The sequence below is a fragment of the Corythoichthys intestinalis genome, chromosome 7 (assembly GCF_030265065.1).
Source record: "Corythoichthys intestinalis isolate RoL2023-P3 chromosome 7, ASM3026506v1, whole genome shotgun sequence".
NCBI lineage: Eukaryota > Metazoa > Chordata > Actinopteri > Syngnathiformes > Syngnathidae > Corythoichthys > Corythoichthys intestinalis.
The window spans coordinates 35,256,968-35,278,228 of NC_080401.1; the positions used below are offsets into that span (position 1 = coordinate 35,256,968).

General features: G+C 38.5%; 1 protein-coding gene across 2 annotated transcripts; it reads left to right on the forward strand.

Annotated features, from left to right (window-relative positions):
- The first annotated feature begins 4,367 nt into the window (after positions 1-4,367).
- Positions 4,368-18,323, forward strand: mob3c (MOB kinase activator 3C). 2 transcript variants are annotated; one of them, XM_057841709.1, is made up of 4 exons: positions 4,368-4,427; positions 14,408-14,981; positions 17,479-17,681; positions 17,841-18,323. In XM_057841709.1, the coding sequence occupies exons 2-4, from the start codon at positions 14,564-14,566 to the stop codon at positions 17,868-17,870; spliced, it is 651 nt and encodes a 216-aa protein (XP_057697692.1). In that variant the 5' UTR covers positions 4,368-4,427; positions 14,408-14,563; the 3' UTR covers positions 17,871-18,323. The 2 variants fall into 2 exon arrangements, with proteins under 2 accessions (XP_057697692.1, XP_057697691.1); XM_057841708.1 differs by lacking the exon at positions 4,368-4,427 and adding an exon at positions 10,742-10,852.
- Positions 18,324-21,261: the final 2,938 nt, after the last annotated feature.

A 21,261-nucleotide genomic window follows, 5' to 3' on the forward strand; every position in this document is an offset into this window, starting at 1 on the left:
GATGCCAATGAAATAGCAATGGCAATACATTCCAAGAAAAAAAGGGAAAAATTTGAAGTTGAAATGTTTTTTTTTTTTTTAATTTCACATTAGAAAAATCAGCGCACAACTATAGGCGGAGTTTGACTTTTGTGGCGAGAGGGGCGAAACATGTTGATGACCCCAAAATGCAGCGTCAGCAATAAAATTAATTTACAAGATATATGCTCAGATTAGGGGTGTAACGGTACAAGTATTTGTATTGAACCGTTTCGGTCCAGGATGCTCGGTTCGGTACGGAGGCGTACCGAACTCTTTTATGACGTAATGTAAAGTCCTGTCAAATTTAGCGCGTTAATGGGCGGTAATTACTTTTTTGAATTAATCACATTAAAATATTTGACGCATTTAACGCAAGCGCGGAATGCCCGCTCATCCATCCCATAATCCCACTGTTGTGTCCCACGGACGGCTCGCTAAGGGCGTAACATAAAACGAGCCACACACACAATTTGCAAGTGGACACAAATTTATTCACACAAGTCGAACTCACAATGAACAAAATCCGGAAGAAGCTGGCTTCATCGTAAGCCCAGGCCAAAACAACAACCAAAATGAAACTACACTTAAACCCCACCCGCTAAGTAAACCCTGATCGTAAAAAGGAAATAACAAAAAGACAGCTTCCTGCACTAAACAAAACAGGAGAAAACGAGTTGAACGAAAACGGCAGTTTATGCCTACTGCTGCGGTGCTCTTATTTACAGTGGTGAACAAAAACAATCCAATAACGAATGAACACAAAAGACCTCACCAAAAAAGCGGGGGTGTAACAAAGTAGCGATCAAATGCACAGGTGAATGAATGGCGAGCAAACAGCTGGCGAGGAGAGGAGGTACGCGGCACATATGCCGCAAATGCGAACTCTCAGAGTGTTGACAGCGGCTAGTTTTTGAAGTTGGAACCCTTCCTAAGGTGGCCCATCAGCGGCGGCGACGTCGTCTTCCTGTCCGGCGTCAATCAGAGTACGTCACGCTGGGAGGGGAGCAGCCAGCTGGCGGACGCGACGATCAGCTCACTGACAGTCTCAAAAAAGATAACAATTAAACGGCCAGGGCCGTCACACCACTCAGAAGTGTAGTGAGCAACGTGGGTAACGGTTAAATGTAAACATGGAAGAAAATCAGGTTGGCCCTCTGGGTGGGTAATTCAAATTAAAAAAGAAATATAGATGGAACAACTCTCAGAAAATGTAAAGTTGGTTTGCCTCAGCGAATGGCTAGAGGATGAGTAGGGAAGAGGGCCACATTTATGTGTACACTACACACACTTTGCACACATTATAAATAATACTGTTTTTGTTACTGTTCTAGCACGAAAAAAACAGAGCATGTGGCAATTAAGAAAACTATCGATGTCAAGACAGGACCCCACTCGCCCTATGGACAAGTGGCGGAAAAAAGTCATTGAAGAAAAGCGCCATGAACTGACAAATGTGTTTTTGCTCGCATTTCACAAAGCTAAACATGCACGTTCAATGAGCTCTTATGAGGAGGACATCCCACTTTTACAAAGGCTTGGAGTTAATGTGGGAGTCGCATATGAATGCCTTTTATTTTGAATTAGTGCTTTAATGTTTATTCCTTTACTTTTCACTTCAAAGTAATGGCAATTTTGTTGTGCCAGTTGATGTTAATCAAGCGTTAATTGTTTATATAATGAATTAAAGGTAATTGGCTCTAAGTAAAGCTTGTCATAATTTTTTAGCATCAGGCGGGTCGGCTCTCAAGCTCAATGAGGACCAAGTCACATCGCCAGGTCCTCCTCTGAGAACCTGGGCAAAAAAAATATCTGCACCCCTGGTTATAATCAACAAATACAGTACTTATGTACAGTATGTTGAATGTATATATCCGTCTTGTGTCTTATCTTTCCATTCCAAAAATAATTTACAGAAAAATATGGCATATTTTAGAGATGGTTTAAATTGCGACTAATTACGATTAATTAATTTTTAGGCTGTGATTAACTCAATTACAAATTTTAATCATTTGACAGCCCTAAACCTTACTTTTCCAGGCTGTGATTATAAAGTTAATATGAGAAACTTGAAACTGTTCAGTGTTGCAACTGTTCAATTTTGCACATCAGATATTTTTTGAAGAAAAAGTCTGAGCCAATGTTTTTATTTTTTTGTTTTTCAAAATATCTACATTTAAGAATATTGTATTTTCTATTTTTGAGCAGAATTCTAGCTTTGTATATAATGTTCCTATTGTTGAAAGCACAAAAGTGTGTAATAAAAAACTAGCACATTTATATTTTGCATTTTGTTTTCTTACTGTACCGAAAATGAACCGAACCGTGAACTCAAAACCGAGGTACGTACCTAACCGAGATTTTTGTGTACCGTTACACCCCTAGCTCAGATATTATCCAGATTGCAGACCAACGTTGAAAAGATGTTAGATCAACATTCCGCTGCCGATCTTATATCGTTGAATCCACGTCACTTTTGCACCCTCAATTAATGTTGTTTCAACGTTGAAATCCTTACAAAACCTAAACATCATTTCGATTATTAATAATATTGGAACAACGCTGAATCAAAGTTATGTTTTCGATCAAAACGCCCGCTTTTCCATAATTCAATGACTTTTCAATCATATTCCCGGTCAATCATAAATCAAGTATTTGTCAACATTAGTTCATCAACAATAAAACAATGTTAACCCAACCATCGCCTGACATACCATAGAACAACGTTGTTTCAACGTCATTTGATGTCGAAAATTTTGATGTCATCCGTACTGATGATTTTGATGGAAAATCAACGTTTATTCAATGTCGGTCTGCTATCTGGGTAGCTTAGCACATACGTGTACATACTGGCATCCCAGTTGTGTGTGTGTCTGCATGGGTGTGTGAGCACGCGCTTTTTTTCTGTCTTACCTAGTGGTGAAGTAAACGCCACATCCTTTTTGACTGAATATTCCAGCTAGAATCTGTCCTCAGGTGGTTTTGGCTAAAGCAAAGCAAATGGTTCTCTCTGTTCATTTCATTCATTTTTGTTGTTTGTTTTATTGCTTTATAACTTTTTTAGACAAAATTTTACCGGCAAAGTCTTAATTTTAAATTCATGTATAGGAAAGTCAATTACATGTAATGACATTTTCGTCCCCCGGCATCCCGCATTCTCCGCGTATATGCACAACACACCATAGAAAACTCTTACAGCACCACACACCACCAAAGAAATTTGATTTTGTCATAATTTTTCAATTTACTCACATATTGTCTTACTGTGAAATCCAGACCTCTTGAATTAAACATTAAACTGATATCCTACAATAATCTGTCATTCCGCCTGTTGTCACTACAAATTGCTCGCAATCGTAGATAAGGAAACCTATTATATCATTTTTGTAAATTTAAAAACCCTGTCAAATTAATTCTGAGACTTGTTTAAAAAATACAGTAGATGTTTGAGGGGCCGTTTACATGGTGACTCTCCAAGAAGACGAAAAATTTCAAATGTGCATTTACATGGTTTCGTTTCCATTCGAACAATGTTGCAATTCTGCATGAAAACGATGTAGTATTCAAGCCAAGCCCTAGGGGGCAGTGCAGATTTACAAGGCGACAGCGAATGATGCACTTTGACCCCACGGGGCTCCTCAGCCCGGAAGAAAACATGCCCGCCCATTCGAAGCAATGGCATTTTCCTTTTGTTTTAAAAGGCACAAAAATGGAAACATTCAACATATTTAAATTTTAAAATATTATTAAAACAGTAAATTAAAGCCGACATTCCGCCATTTGCAATTTTTAATGTTAAATAGCACCGCTGCGCACGCCCAATGTGACGTGTACGAGTGCTGACGTTATCGGCGCGGGTCCGGTGTTCTGTCAAAATTTGCTCCCTTATAAAATTTTGCTCCCAAAGCTTTTGTGGAGCTGAAAATGCCCTCTTTTACATTCAGTTGGACTCTCAATGTTATCCAAAGGTGCTAACTAAACTAGATACATCATAAACATACATGTGCAACACGAAAATGGCGTAAATTAATACTTAACGAGACGGCGAAGTCATTAACAGTGAGAGCGCGGGGTGCAGTTGCTGTGTGCAGCTAACATGGTAGGATGTGTGTGAGAACTTTTGTACATATCTTTACATGACCAAACTTAAGTAAATATTCCTTTCTTTAAAGAAAGTTTGTAGTGTTTACTTTGGAATCGCTGCATTCGCGGCCATTTTTAACGTTACGCGCATGCGCAAAACCGCAAGGTAGCAATTTTTGATGGGTTGCAAAATTTGTCAGAACACCGGCGCGGCAGTAGCCTTTGATATGCATGCGAAGCAAGCCCCCCTCAATCCCCCGCAATCGAATTCTTCCACTTTTGAGGCAGGATTAAGAATTTTTCGTCTTCGCCGACACCATATGCACGTGAGGCAATTCCGCTACTCAGTCATTGCGTCTTTGTGTCGCAGAGTCGCCATGTAAACTGCCCCTGACACTGGTGTGCCCTGAATGCCTCCTCAGACTGCTGTTGGCCTAAAAATGTCAAAAGCACTGACCTTCATATAATACATAAATAGAATTGGATTGATTTATTTCCAACAGTTATTTGTCTTTACTCCGAAATGTGTGTCTTAGCTGCAGAGCTTGCTGTCATTCTGTTTAATCAGATTTCAGCTTCGATGTGTTATCATATGAATGTAATCTCCCATTGGCCTTCAAACTAAGGATTGCTGGCAGATGCAAAATAGAAATAACGAAAATCTCTGCTCATTTTCCCCCTTCTTACCTATGTGAACCAAATCAGAGTTCAGCACAGCCAAGCCAACTCAAAGGCTAAATATATGGTGACATCAGTATTTTTCCATCCTTCGTTCAGAGCTACTTGAATGGGATTCTTCACATTGTGTTAAACTGACGAATGAGCAAGTGAGGAGGACAGTCAGATATGAAGTTTTTTTCCTTACTTTTTGACAAAACTGGACATATCTAGATAAGTCACGTAACGCTTTTAGTGGGGTGACAAATCAGAATCGTTTTTACATATACATTTGAATCAATCCATCCATCCATCCATTTTCCACAGATTTTTTCATCAGGATCGCAATATTTGAGATAATCGATCACAATAATTAATCATCCATCCCTTCATCTGAACACAACAAGCTCTAAACTATAATACTAATATCATTCAAGCCAGCAAAAGAAAAAAAGATCAACAGGGTTGTTGCCCTGCATGGCCTACTCAAGTTTCATAAGAATCCCAGAACCTGATCTGAAACAAGGATAAAGCTCTTCTTGTACTCGCCTGTCAAACAACAGCTCAACCGGATGTTTAACAGAGGTTCACTGTAGCACTGAATAAACTATGCTTTCACACCACATATTTGTCATATTTAACACAGTTTAGGTAAAAGCAGCTACTGTTGTGATCTTGACACCCCTTGCCTGGGAGGGACAAGTTAATGAACGTTCAAGCTTAAGTCCAAGTACAGCTCGTCTTGAATGTGAGTGGATGTTTTGTTAATGTGTGCCATGCGACTGACTGACTGGCGACCAGTTCAAGGTGGAACCTAAATGAGGACAAGCGCTGTAGGAAATGGATGGATGGAGCGCTAGCGTATCTAATAAAGTGAATGAATCGATTTCGAAAATGAACTTATAATTTGTTCAAGGCCTTGATGTGACATGAAAGACATGAAAAGTGTTGATTTATAACATCGTTGTTCTAAACACATCAAGCCATCTGTTTTTACAGTCATTTACTTTGTAGTCCTGGCAGCGGGACAGCTGAAGAAGCTTTGAAGTTCCACTTCCTCATGTGTGACATTTCTAACTGCTGACACAAACATTTGGCATTAAGCCTGTGACAGTGGCAGGCATATGTCATGCATCGACATTGCGGTGACAGCTCTCTAAATGAGATCACATAGTTTTTCAATAGGCCTTTCTGACACGCAGCCATTACTGAAGTAAACAAAGTTCAGGTGATGCAATGAACACATTCCTAGAGTGAAGTACATTGTTTAAGCAGAGGCTATATGAGGATATGCCTGACTTAATTGCACATGACTATATCCAGCTACCTTACACCATAGCTTTTCTCTTGTTGTATTTTATTTTGTCTCTTTTGATTTAAGTTTATACCCTGGCCCTAACATATGTTCACATAAACATATACTAGTACTGTATACGCATGTGAATTGATGTTCAAGTTTAATTTGTTCTGTAATTACACTAGGACCCAAAATGTAAATATGGAACAATATGATGTGTGGATCTGCATTTGTCACCAGTTTTAGCAGTTTTCTTATTTCAACACCATAAAGCTGTTTCCTGTATTCAAACGTCTACCCAGAGGCCAAGTTTGCATAAGGGCTGGACAAACAAGCTTTAAGGAGGATTTACATGCTAATTTGGTTAAGCATTTTCATGTTGTCTTTTACCGTAGCCAAAATTTTCTTAATACAAGACTTCACAATTTAAAGCTGGTAAAACGCGGTTTGAAAAAAAAAGTTTATTTTCCTTATTTCTTTCTACTGGCAATGCCACAAAATAATTTAGAATAAAGAGGACCCTCAAGTGGCCGTTTTTAGTTACTGCAACTTCCATTTTTTCTGGGCTTTGGTAAATTCTGTATAAACACAAGTGGCACAAGTTCCGCACTTCACTATTAGTAAAATAACAGGTAGCAAGAACACTCTGGTACAAGTTAGTAGCAGTTGAACTAGACTAAAGTAGGGAAAAGGAGTACAGACTGAAATGTTCTATTGTACAAAATTAAAATAATACTAATATACAGTATGTTTTTTAAACTGTCGTTTATATACAAGTCAGTTTTAGCAATATGTCACAACAGCTTCTAATGAAACACCAGATTGAAAAAAATATTATCTCACCTTATATGTTATCAAAACAAAATGTCTCCAGAGCATTGCTAACATTAGACCCTTTCACAAACATATCTCGGTAAATTCCTGTGTAAGTTGACGCGGGATTTACTTGCGTCATTGCTTTCACACATGTAGAGATATCTCGGGAATGAGTGACGCGGGTTGGACACTTTCACAGACTTGTCCCGTGTTGCCCACTGGCACTCTCTGTGCAAGGGGGGCTGCTAGCGCGATTTTATAACCTGGACATTACGTCATTTTTGGTCGGGATCGGCTGTCACAATGTTGGTCAAATCGTTTTTGTTAAAGGGCCGATTGTGGGAGCGTTCTCGATGTTGTAACTGCAGCCAATTCAAGCTCATAAAGACTGTATTTAAGCCCAGGCTATGCAAGAGAAGGGTGCCGAGATATTAACTTGTTGGGCACCATTCGACACCTTGTACTCTCGAATTTCGTGCATTTGCTAGCTTGTTCGTCTGCCGCCCTTGTCTTGAAATCCCATTCGTTGCGCTGGTATTTGAGTGTATTTGTTTTGTTGTCTTATCGGCTCTCTGCCTACCGCTTAAGTTAGTATTATTGATCCCCGTCAACCTACTGTCACAGACCCATTGTGTTATTCCTCCTTTTCCCGCAATTAAATTGTATTTAATAAACCCTTGAACACATCCTTCCGGTGTTTTCTGTTTTGAGGTAAAACCTTGTTTCCGCAGTTGCGGACCCTAACATCGGCAACAAAATTAACCACACATCCACACATTCCAAAAATGGATGATGGACTCTCTTCCTCAGCTCTAAGATGTAGTTGCAATTTAATTTCGTTATGTTTTCAGTTTAATTTAGCTATTTCCAGCTTGCTATGTTGATAATTGCGATGTTTGTTTACTACTTTTCGTCTTACTGTAAAGAAAGAGGAAGTGACGATCGGCCCACAATGATATTTATGTCATCAGCCATCGTGCTGTGACCCGGTAATTCAACGCTTGCTTTCACATACGCCTCGTCCCGAGAAAGTCCCGGACATTATACTAAGACTTGACCCGTTAAATGTTCGCATAATCTCCATGTCATTCAACCCAGGAAATTGCTTTCACATACAAGGGCAGCTGATTTAAACGGTGTTAGGCGTATGTGAAAGGGCTTATTGTGATCTGACGAACAATAACAAAAAGACAAATTAACCCATTTACAACTACAAAATATACCTAACGATGGAAAACTTTTGAGTAACAGACCCAGGTGGACTCAATGTTTTCGCTAATAAGCATAATTTTTGCTGGAAACATCAACTAACTATCCGGGCCATCAGGGGCTTTTCCACATTGTGACAAGAGAAGCTAGCCACCCACTACCCTGTGAGGTAACAGGCGTACTTCTTCATCTGGGAATTTAAAGAATGACACCGGCTGTTTTATTGACTATTAGTGCATAAATATGGCAGCGTAGTCTCTTTATTAATATAACTGATACAGCGGTAGAACACAAATAAAATTGGACATTTAGTCGGGTTTATCTTCAGCGTTAACAAGAAATGCACTCACTCCCTTTTGTTGTTGTAATGTGATGAAACTGGAATTCGCAAAGAGAACTTGTGTCCTTGTCGCCTGTAAGGAATATCGTCTCTTTTCAACTCTTAATAAAAAAGATTCTTTGAAAATGTCTCTTGCTGTAAAATAACTGGCGATTTGGACTGGAAGTACTGGCGCCAACATTTGTAAACGTTCACCATATTGGTGCACCGTCCTAGTCAATAAACTGTATCACCCAGGGGAAGATGCTTTGTGAAATTATTAGCATAGACAGTTTGCTAAATGCACACAGTAGTTGTAAAAATTTACCTGATACAATTAAGTAAGTTGCGGTTGTGTTGAATAACCACTAATGCTAACAAAGATGCTTAAGTTCTATTCAATCTATTGTATTTCAAAACAAAGCTTTGAATGGACTTTTCAAGGTGTTCGTGAAAATTGGATCGTTCCGAATATAAAACTACTGAATGAGGTTTCATGAGGGAGTTTTTATTATCATTTCTATATAGTGGGCTGACCATATTTTGATTTCCAAAAAACAAAACACTCAGTCCGGCCTCGAGAAACTTGAATATTACCCGAAGAAGTACCCATTTTACCACTCAAAGTTGCCTATATCACCTTAATATATTCAAAGTGTGTCTCCTCCGTCTGGATAGAAAAATTCAGTTTTATTAAAAAAAAAAAATAAAATAAATTAAATTGCCACATAGTATTTGACCAAAGACACAAATTCAAATTCTCAGACGTTACTCAACAGGCTCTATTATTCCTAAAAATAATCGAACAATAAAAAGGAAACAACAACAACAAAAAAGGACTTAAATAATGATAAAAGAACAGTGATATAATGCAAAGTTGCAAACCCATGGAAATGCAGTCCAGTCAATATACACACACACAGTAGGCTATGTGCCAACTAAACATTTTCATAAATTACTATCACGACAATTGTTGTTGACAAATTGTTATTCCCACTTAATTGTTGTTCAATGTTTTTTATTGCATGCAAATAATAACCAAAATAAACTCACAAACGATTCAACCAGGATGTTTCCAAACACAACAGTTTAAAACTACATTTCCCATAATGCCTAGCACGGCTTCGCTCACAGACTGCTACCCTATTAGCGAGCACCAGTAGCCGAGGCAAAATCAAACACAATCAGCATAAAAGTTGTAAGCTATAAAAGTTTACAATCATTGGCAGCACAACAAAGCAACACAAAACAAAGTTCCGACAGAAGTAAACAGTTGCCGAAAAGTAAGTTTAGCAAGTCTGCATACCGAGCTCCTGTCGTGATGAAGGTTTGTTTGTGAATGAGAATTGACAGTTGACGCCATGATAAAGCCAGTCTATGACTGCGGACGCATGCGCAAATTTGTATCCATAGTAGAATGAAGTTATTTTCATCCTAATTACTCTTTTAGGTACATGAGCATTTGATTATAGCCTATATTTATTGAATATAATAAACGTCTTAACAACTGGGTGGGCATGCTCTCTGGGAACACGTCAGAGGGAGCACAGTACCGTAGTATTCTGTGCAAAGCGTCAGTCAATTTCAACACACGCTAATTAGTCCCGTGAAAAATAATGAAAACTGGACATTTTCATGAATTTATAAAATCCCGCCGGACGCCCCGGACAGGATGTAAAAAGTGGACATGTTCGGGCAAAAGCGGACGTTTGGTCATCCTACTATATACAGTAGAATCAACAAGTATAGAAAGTCTTGTGTGTTGCTCTATCTATAGAAAGCAGAGAAACTGATACCTACTGCACTATTATTCACCCCCAAAGGACCAGGGAACACCTTGGGGCTTTAAACTGACAAATGGCCTTACCAGTTAGCCATGCTCCTAATTTGAACTCGACTAAAGCTCATTTTATATTGGCTTCCATGAAAACATTTCAAAGAGGCAAGGGATTTAAATGATATGTTGTCATGAAAAAGTAGCCGGCTCTGCCAGATATTCTGACATATTTGTGGGATTGTTATGCTCTCTGCTCTGTATTTATGGTGGAAAGACGTGGCCCACTTCATGAGAGAGGGGGCCGGGCTTCAGTGGGCTAGTCGGATGAGGAAAAGTGAGTAGGAAATAAAGCGGAAGGATAGAAAGAAAGCCTTTTCCAGGCCTACTCCGTTCACACACTAACGCAATGAGCAGGCCTAGAAGACAAAGTCAGGATGTGACATCAGCTACAGGAAGGGACGGCAAACGACTTGTTCAGCTTTTTCTTGCCTTGTGGTTTGCTGCTGTGTGAAGTTTGATGCCTGTTTAAAGAAGGGGTCTGAGAGGGGAGTGACAGAGGGAGATAGGGGGGTGGTGAAGGGGGTAAAGCAACTGGAGCTGTCCTCCAAAATCCACTACGGCCTCTCCCAGGGCTTTCGCCAAGAATTTTGATTCTCCGTTGTGAGATACCGACCAGGTACAGTGGTGATACCTTTTTTCCATTTTGTCTTATTTGTGAAGAAATGAAGGTATTACTTTAAGAAGCTATTCCTGTGTTTTGATTTAGACTGGGCGGGTATTGAATGAGTTTGTTTTTAGTGCGTGGAGTCAATAAACACAGGGAAACTGAACTCAACTGAAGTATGCATAGACATGAGATGAATGCATGACCAGACATGCTTCAGCTTGAGACTCTGTGCAAAGAAAGTTGCTTTTTCCCTGCATGTGTTTATTATTACTATTACATTATTATTTTAATGCAATTGTTCTTTTTAAATAAATATTTTAATAATAAAAAATGTAAATGCGTATGTTTGGTGGCTGTTCAAGTACCAGTGAGTTTTCCTTTTTGAAGGCTTTTAGATACGGTATGGATCTCATGACCACGTATTCATGCTCCACCACTGAACTGGCGAGCAAAAGAAGGAGTAATCTGTTTTGCAGATCATTAGGGTGACATCATCTTTTTCCTGCATATAAATATTTTGGAGGAATTTTCTGAATAATCAATCATCATTGAAAAAACATGGAAACTCATTGATCCCTTGAGGAATCAAACTTTTGAAAATTTGTGTTAGAGTAGAACAAGAGCACACATTGTATGGAGTTGTTTTACACAAATGTTATATGATAGTGTCATGTTGCACCCAAGGTCACTTGACTGTAGTCCAATGAGGGGAGCTAGGCATGCTCTAATCTCGTCAATGGAAAGTTTGCCAGAGAGCACAAGAACAAGGCAGTTCAAAACCAACGTGGTTTACTTTAAATGCCAAATCAAAATGAAATGTAATGTCGCGTTTACTGCGGTCGAATTAGTCTGGGAAGTGCTTGTGACATTTATCATCAGAAAGAATGATTGCCAAAGGAGTTTGTGCCTGATGGGTTTAATTGACTTTATTGGGTTAAATGCAGAGCTGAAATGTTATTCTGTGCATGTTAAAGATGGGTATTTTACACCTTTATCCAAATAAATTCACAAGCAACCACTCACACGAACCTTCAATTCAACACCTAGAAATAAACTAATTCTGCTCTGCATTTTCAAAGCAGGATTCCACATTTTGTCAGTTGTATTATTAACTGGTCAAAAGCACAGAATCAGTGGAATTCACTAATGTGTCGAAAAAATAACAGAATATTTTGCTCTGTAAATGCTAAAATATTGGTCAATGCACCAAACTTAACTGCCAAACTAAAATAAAAAGTACAATATATTGTCTCATTTCAACAGAACAAGTTCAAATGAACTACGACTACCCGGCATGCTCTCGAAACCTCTCATCAGCCCAGATAATGGAAAACACAACTGAGGAGCGCGCATGACCTCTAATGGCTAAACTGGAACCTACAGTTTCATCAGCCCAGACATACTAGTATAAGATAAGCACAATCAAAGAGCGGACATGCCTCTACTGGCTAACTTGGAACCTCAATTAATAAATCAAATTAATCAGCGCTGAGACAAAAAAAAAACAAAAACAAAAAAACGCAAAGATCTATGTGCATACACGTGTAGCATATAACTGCCAAATTTCATTCTGATCCATCCACAAAAAATGGAGGCGTAGCAATTTTAGTTAGTAATCGTATCCTTACCAAGAACAAAATAAAGTGAGATCTTGAGCCCTCCCTCCAGGTGTTTGAACTAAATGTTTGGTCATTGCAGAGAAAAACAGCCTTTTCAGTGGAAATACATATTTTTTGGAATACCTAAAACTATAACAAAACATAACAATAAGGCTGAAATGGGGCTTTGATGATAAAATGATTATTTACCATGAGCGACACTGATTCCACTGTAAGGCAGACTTTCTACAATGGTGAAGATCATTCACCAATGAACTGCGTCTTCTTTTCTTATAATTGTGACACAATACTACAGTGATCAGAACCCACCGCAGAAAGTGAAAAACTGCAAAATTCTTATTTTTGTGTGTGTGTTCAATGTATTTACTCAGATTCAACATTGGAAAGAGATACATATAAGGCATGTTTTTTCACAGTTTTTCCCCAAAAGTATAATAATTAAAAAAAAAAAAACTCAAATGTATATTTATATGTGTGTATATTTCTATATTAGGGCTGTCAAAATTATCGCGTTAATGCGCGGTAATTAATTTTTTAAAATTAATCACGTTAAAATATTTGACGCAATTAACGCACATGTCCTGCTCAGACAGTATTCTGCCTTTTGGTAAGTTTTACAGCAAGGCTTTTTGTGCTGTCTAACAGCGAACTCTTGTGGTCGCTTTGCGACATGGTTTATTGTTGTCTTGCCAGTTCAATATGGCTGCAGGACGTCTCGGGCTGACGCCTACGTTGTAATGTTGTGCTTATATGATCCTTGGACAAGATTTGTCCGTAAGTATGGTTGTTGTAAATAATGCACATATTATGTTAGTAAGCGAAATGTTATATTTTTTGTATGAGACGCTTTTTGTTTATGTTTTGTGAACCTGAATAGCGTGCTAAGCTAACGTTGTTGCTAATGCGATGCTTGTGTACTTTTTTTTTGTAGTTTTACAGCGGTCTGAAGAGGACAATGGTTTGAGGCCATTTTATTAATAAATCAGATGAAAAAGAAAGAAGTCTGATTATTATGGCGTCGTTCACTAGCTGTCTAGCTTTGGAAAAAGTTGACGCTTCGGAGTGAGGACAGCATAGACAGATTTAAATGACAGTAGAGTGAAATGCCCACTACAGTCCTTATGTACCGTATGTTGAATGTATATATCCATCTTGTGTCTTATCTTTCCATTCCAACAATTTATTTTACAGAATATATATATAATTTACAGAAAAATATGGCATATTTTATAAATGGTTAGAATTGCGATTAATTGCGATTATTACGATTAATTAATTTTTAACCTGTAATTAACTCGATTAAAAATTTTAATCGTTTGACAGCCCTAATATATATATATATATATATATTAATAAATGTTTTTAAGCACTTCAAATGTAATAATTATGATGTTTTGAACATTTTACTGTCCTATTAAATTATTTTTAAACAAGAATAGCAAAATGCTTGTCTTTATTAAATGCTTCATTAAGTGAGTCCACTCAAATCCGCTCAAGCTGCTCACTTACACACAATGAGCTGCCACAGCAACTGTTTAATGAGTTAAATGATTATTGGATGCATGCTGCGTTTTGAAGTTTCTGCTTCCAAGCATTTCTGGCAAGATCAAACTTTAACGTCTGTCGATCATCAACTCCAGTGTAGTGCCTGACCAACAGAGAGCAGCAGGAGGGAGAGTGAGACTCTGTGACTGGCTTTTTTCAATGAAAAAAAATCTGCAATGGACTGAGGGAGCAAAGTTTGAAGCACAAAGTCGCGAGGGATCACTGTACTCTTGTTATTGTCAAAAATGGGCATGGTCTTATAAAGGTGGAATCTATTCTACTAAAGTGTGGTTGCCTTTGGATTGGTTATGACACAAAAGTAATGTTTTTTGTTGTTGTTGTTAGTGGTGGTGATTATTTTTTAAATGTCATTTTTTAAAATGTTTTTAATGCTTTACAGAAAACATCCAAACATTTGGAACCAGTTTTGGCCAGGCTCTTCTACTTTTGTGAGCTCATCCAGGACAGAAACTACCCACACTGAAGACGGCCAAAAACATCTTCTGGTTTCTAGAGACCCCAAACTGCCCACCTCTTGGGGGTGTATGCTGAGGCCATGGCTTTGTGTCTGGGTCAGGTGTTCAGCAAAGACAAAACCTTCCGGCCTAGGAAACGTTTTGAACCTGGCACACAGCGTTTCGAATTGTATAAGAAGGCCCAAGCCTCACTCAAGTCTGGCCTGGACCTGAGGAAGGTGGTTCAGTTGCCCGAGGGTGAGAACCTCAGTGACTGGATTGCCGTGCACGTGGTGGATTTCTTTAACAGAATCAACCTGATCTATGGCACAGTCAGCGAATATTGCACAGAACGTAGCTGTCCGATCATGTCCGGTGGCCTCAGATATGAGTACAGGTGGCAGGATGGTGACGACTACAGGAAACCCACCAAGCTGCCTGCCCTCAAGTACATGAACTTGATGATGGACTGGATAGAGTCACTCATCAACGATGAGGAAATCTTCCCTACCAGAGTAGGTACGTGAAGTGACCTTTGTAGAATGTGCAACCTATCTAATGTGCAAATATGACGGACATTTCAAGCTTCAATAACTAAGGGATTCAAACAAGAGGTTAATTAGACCATGAGGTTGACATTTAGAGGTAATTAAATGGCTTGCTCATTTTATCGCATCAACAGAATAGATAATTACCACATGTGCATTTATTTTGGGGGATGATGGGCTCAGTGGTAGTAAATTGCTCCACATTTATCCCATTCATCCATTTTCTATCACACCTGTGTGTAGTATGCTGGTAGCTGGAGCCAAAGATGGCACTCCTCCAGCTGTTGCATATACTGTTATTTCCTCCCAATAAAAGGTTATCAAAATAAGTGACGAACACTGAGCTTAGTGATGGCTTGATTAATCAACAATTAAATATCAGCACCCACATGTTGCAATGGAAGGAACCTTCAACAATATAAAAATGCCTTTTAGGCAAAGTTTGGCCTTGAAAATTGTATTTTAATTGTTTTTAATACCAAATCAGTTTCTTTTTGACCAAAAATAGGCAAGGGAAAAAAGAAAATGTCTTTAATGGTTTGCTCGTAACAATCAGTTGATCAGAATGTAGAAATGCTAACATTTATTGGGATTATGCTAGCTGGTGCTGTAAAGTGAATTTGAAATCCAGTGAAGAAAGCATACCAATTGCTGTAGTCAGTGGCGGACTTGGCAATTTAGGGGCCTAAGGCGAACATATCCAGAGGTCTTCTTCATTGGTCAGGAGTTAAAAAGTTGAGAAGGGTGTGGAGGATATATGTTCCGGTAGACTAGGGCTGTCCTAAACGACAAATTTTCTCCTGATTAGTCAGTCGACTAGTTTTACGATTAGTCGACTAATAATTTTCTTTTTCTTTTTTTTTACTGATTTAGCAATTAAATTTTTGAGGACGCTTATTAATTCATAAAACTATTTTGGAACACTTAAATTCTTTATTTAAATACAAATAATCATGCAAATAACAATAATTAATCACAAATAAAAAATTAGGTTAAATGCTGATAGCATTTACTAGTGCAAAAGAATGGAAAGTAAACAGATTCAGAACACTGACTTTGCCTTTCCAACATTATTCAAAACAATTCTTTAAAAAATTCTAGCATTATCATTATTGTATACTTCTATATATAATAGGATAATAATTATAATAATTATTCATTAGCAATCATATTTGTCATAAAGAGTGTCATTTGAAAGCTTTTCTTAGTGTAGAATCTGTATTCTGTAGTATTTACTCTACATATTATAATATTAATTCTGAAGTATGTGGGATTAACTTTAGAAATCGTTATTTATATGACGAACATGATGTGCTTTTATTTTGAAATGTTCACCGGAGGTACGTTTGCTAAACCACCAACCAAAAGCTTTACACTCAATAAAACACATTCTTCGTCATTGCTTGTGGTGTCATTAATAGATTTTTTTTTTTTTTCGTTAGCAAATGCTGTTAACCAGCTGTTGAGTGTTATTATATGACTGATTGGAACTGTACTGCATTGTTTCGCCACAGGGTGTGCTGTCGTGTATTTTATGTTAGGTGTGAAGAAGAAGAAGAAAGTTAGAAGAGGCATTGGTGACCTATTCTAGTAGCACGTTCGCTCATGTGTTCGAAATAAACGATAGCTGACGTGCAAAGTAGCAAGTGAGCTGTAAAAATAGTGAGCTTAGTGGTGTGAAAAACACGGGAGAGCTAAGTGAAGCTAACGAACAGCTAAGCGGAGCTAAACGATGCTAAACGGAGCAAAGCGAAGCTAAACGGCCCTAAATGAAGCTAAGCAACTGATACTCAGTCCGTCGTCGTGGAACAGTCCATTGTAGTGTGTGTGTGTGTGGGAGCGATAATATAAATGCAGCATTCAAATGGCTTTCTTTTTTGTTTTGTTATTTGTTTGTTTGATATGCTGACATAATTATACATGACGAATAGTTGGGGGTGCTGCTGGCTCCGGTGGCCCAAGCCCTTGTTCGCTGGGGCAAGGGCAGCTGGTTGTGGGCCCCCTACTGGTTGGGGGCCTAAGGCGAGCGCCTACTTCGCCTGAATAGTAGATACGCCTATGGCTGTAGTTAAGATACATTAGTCATGACTACTGATTGTCATGGCTTTAGTCAGATTATAATGATTGACATGAAAAAAAAGAGGCTGAAATATGATTAGACAAAAAATATATTTCGCATGCAAGAATTTGAATTAATTCGGCCAAGAGATACCCAAAAGAAAATGGACTGTTGGGAATAAATGAATACAATTTCATGCGACAAATAGAATTTTCAGTGCTTCTGATTTTGTGATAGTATTTAAGCCTTGCAGGCCTTTACACAATAACTCACGTGTATTTGTATCAGTATACTGAAACTGCATTCTTTCCAATTAGAAGCTCTTTAAGTGATTTGTTAATAAGTTTTTTTTTTTGGTGCTAAAATAATAAGATAACAAAGAACATTTTTTGGTTCATGTCTTCTACAGGTGTGCCCTTCCCCAAGAATTTCCAGCAGGTGTGCAAGAAAATCCTGAGCCGGCTCTTCAGGGTGTTTGTGCACGTGTACATCCATCACTTTGACAGCATCTGCAGCATGGGTGCCGAGGCCCACATCAATACCTGCTACAAGCACTACTACTACTTCATCTCTGAGTTCAACCTCATCGACCACTCTGAACTTGAGCCACTGGTGAGACATGACAGTGACCTTTACCATGTGTTATGAATGTGAGCAATCATTACAGACTGGGTTTAGTCATTATGAAGCTCATATGACCACAATTTCCTTGATTGAAAATGTAACTTGCCTTTTAAGTGACGACTAATTTATCCGTTTCCTTTCCTACAGAAAGAGATGACTGATAAGATTTGCAATTAAATTGGAGCGATGAAGAAAAAATGCTCAGCTTCGATGGACTCTAAACTATGAACTTTCACATTTATGTGTAGCATATTACAACGTGAGCGTTGTGAGTGTCACTGTGAATGTTTTTTTGTTTTTTTTTTGCTATGTAACCACACTTTTTCAGGTGGTGTCAACATGTTGTCTCTATGTGACGTATGACTTCCTGTCTTTCCGCCTGTGTTTCATTCTGTGCATGTATTTATGGTCAGTCTTTTGTAAGATATTTTTAGCAATTTCAACTTTTGTTAACTGAGAGATTGTATTTTAGAAATGTTTAGAAACTCCGAATTCGGGTAAAGCTGGATGTTGAAGAACATTAATAAATGGAAATGGATCTGATGTGTGTTACCCCGGTATCAAGGCCGGCCCAGCCTATACACAGACTATGCAGCTGCTTAGGGCCCCTGACCACTAGGTGGCCCCCAATCTGGCAACCTCATTTAATACGTTGTTAATAGAACATTGTGAATAATGTGGCGCGCATCTCCGTTTATCCATGCAAACATCCATTTTCACGTCATTTGGGGTGAGAACTTTGAAGTATGCAGTGCAACAAAATATGATTAATATACAAAATATGGACGTATGGGTTGGATTGCATGTATGGGTTTCACAGTACACTGCGACGAAATGGTTGGCCAAAAATGTGGGCGCCTTGGCATTATTTTGCTTAGGGCCCCAAGATGGCCTGGGCCGGCCCTGCCCAGTATGGGTTCTCAAACTTGTGTCCTGACTAACAATTAACAAGCCATGCAAAGAAACTCTGTACTATACTGTAGTTTTTGAACAATAGGAATAGGAGCAAAAACAGTGAAATACAATACAAAAGCAGTATTTTCAGAATTAACACAGAGGGGAGAGGGGGCTACCTTTTTAAAAGCGCTACATATTTACCCCCCCCCCCCCCAAAATCCTTTAAAAAAAAAAACACACACACATACAGTATAATGACAGTCAATACAAAACTGTGGAAATACTATCGAATCCCCACACTCCCCAAGAAAAAAAAGACTTAACAGAGATCACATTGGCTATAGGGCACATTAGATTCCACATTTTAAAAAAAAATCATATCATTTAGGGTGAGTTATTGATAGCTTTTTGCAATTTACAAAAACCGTTTTTGTTATTTGTTAACTGAAGAGTATTTGCCTAAGAACTAAATTCCACAAAAAAATATTTAGAAAATTTGGAAACTAACAGCCAATAGAGCTTTCCATGTAACAACATAAGATTTGTCACAAAATACAGAACTTATAACATTAGATTCGATTTACACTGCTGGCCAAAAGTATTGGCACCTCTGCATTTCAGTCAGATAATGCTCAATTTCTCTCAGAAAATGATTGCAATTTCAAATGCTTTGGTAGTAATATCTTCATTTATTTTGCTTGCAATTAAAAAACACAAAAGAGAATGGGGAAAAAAAATCATTTTACACAAAACTCCAAAAATGGGCTGGACAAAAGTATTGGCACCCTCAGCCTAATACTTGGATTGCACAACCTTTAGACAAAATAATTGCCAACAACCACTTCCGGTATCCATCAATGAGTTTCTTACAATGCTCTGCTGGAATTTTAGACCATTCTTCTTTGGCCAACTGCTCCAGGTCTCTGAGATTTGAAGGGTGCCTTCTCCAAACTGCCATATTCAGATCACTTGTGTTCTATGGGATTCAGGTCTGTACTCGTTGCTGGCCACTCAAACCATTTTCTAGTGCTTTTTTGAAGTGTGTTTTGGGTCATCGTCCTGCTGGAAGACGCATGACCTCTGAGGGAGACCCAGCTTTCTCACACTGGGCCCTACATTATGCTGCAAAATTTGTTGGTAGTCTTCAGACTTCATAATGCCATGCACATGGTCAAGCAGTCCAGTGCCAGAGGCAGCAAAGTAAACCCAAAACATCAGGGAATCTCCGCCATGTTTGACTGTGGGGACTGTGTTCTTGTCTTTGAAGGCCTCATTTTTTCCCCCTGTAAACTTTATGTTGATGCCTTTTCCCGAAAAGCTCTACTTTTGTCTCATCTGATCAGAGAACATTCTTCCGACACATTTTTTGGCTTTCTCAGGTAAGTTTTGGTAAACCCCAGCCTGGCTTTTTTATGTCTCTGGGTCAGAAGTGGGGTCTTCCTGGGTATCCTACCATAGAGTTTCTTTTCATTCAGATGCCGACAGATAGTATGGGTTGACACTGTTGTACCCTCGGATTGCAGGACAGCTTGAACTTGTTTGGATGTTAGTCAAGGTTCTTTATCCACCACCCGCACAGTCTTTCGTTGAAATCTCTCGTCAATTTTTCCTTTCCGTCCACATCTAGGGAGGTTAGCCACAGTGCCATGGGCTTTACACTTTTTGATGACACTGTGCACGGTAGACACAGGAACATTCAGGTCTTTGAAGATGGACTTGTAGCCTTGAGATTGCCCATGCTTTCTCACAATTTTGCTTCTCAAGTCCTCAGATAGTTCTTTGGTCTTCTTTCTTTTCTCCATGCTCAATGCGGTACACACAAGGACACGGGACAGAGGATGAGTCAACTTTAATCCATTGTAACTGGCGGCAAGTATGCTTTAGTTATTGCCACCACTTGTTATGTGCCACAGGTAAGTAACAGGTGCTGTTAATTACAAAAATTAGAGAAGCATCACATGATTTTTCAAAGGGTGCAAATAATTTTGTCTGGCCCATTTTTGGAGTTTTGTGTAAAATGATAACGATTTTTTTTTTTTCTCTCTTTTGTGTTTTTTCATTGCAAGCCACATAAATGAAGATATTACTACCAAAGCATTTGTAATTGCAATCATTTTCTGGGAGAAATTGAGCATTATCTGGCAGAATTTCCGGGGTGCCAATACTTTTGGCCAGCAGTGTGAATCAAACTTTGAATTAGTTCATTTTGTTCTGTTTTATTTTTATTTTTTTATTCGAACTTAAATGCATTCAAATATCTGCCTCAAAAAACAGTCAGTTGGCAAAAACAAAAATGACAGACACATACAGCATTACAAAAAAATAATAATGATGCATTTTAAAACAAAAACATGGTTTAACATGGAAAAATGAGATAGGGCGGAAAACACTCAGGTGACTTGAAGTTCTGCTCTGAGACCCCCAATTTGGCTAACTTTCAAAATTGTCCGATACGCATGTGTGATGCATCATTGGAAAGCTTAAAATCTCAATTTTCTGGGGGAACAAAAATTTTGAACGGGAGGTCATTTAAAAAAAAAAAAAATTAAACAGCAAAACCCTAACTGGAGGCGAGAGCCCGCGAAAGCAGAATTAAAGACGCCACGATTTTAACGAGATATTATCGCGTACTTACCTTGTTTCGATCCAAAAACTCCATGTAGCATGTATC

Bases quoted from the DNA above. Each gene is read 5' to 3' on its own strand.
- mob3c (XM_057841709.1), top strand. From the start codon at position 14,564: ATGGCTTTGTGTCTGGGTCAGGTGTTCAGCAAAGACAAAACCTTCCGG. The intron at 14,982-17,478 runs GTACGTGAAGTG...TGTCTTCTACAG, and splicing joins AATCTTCCCTACCAGAGTAG to GTGTGCCCTTCCCCAAGAAT. The intron at 17,682-17,840 runs GTGAGACATGAC...CCTTTCCTACAG, and splicing joins ACTCTGAACTTGAGCCACTG to AAAGAGATGACTGATAAGAT.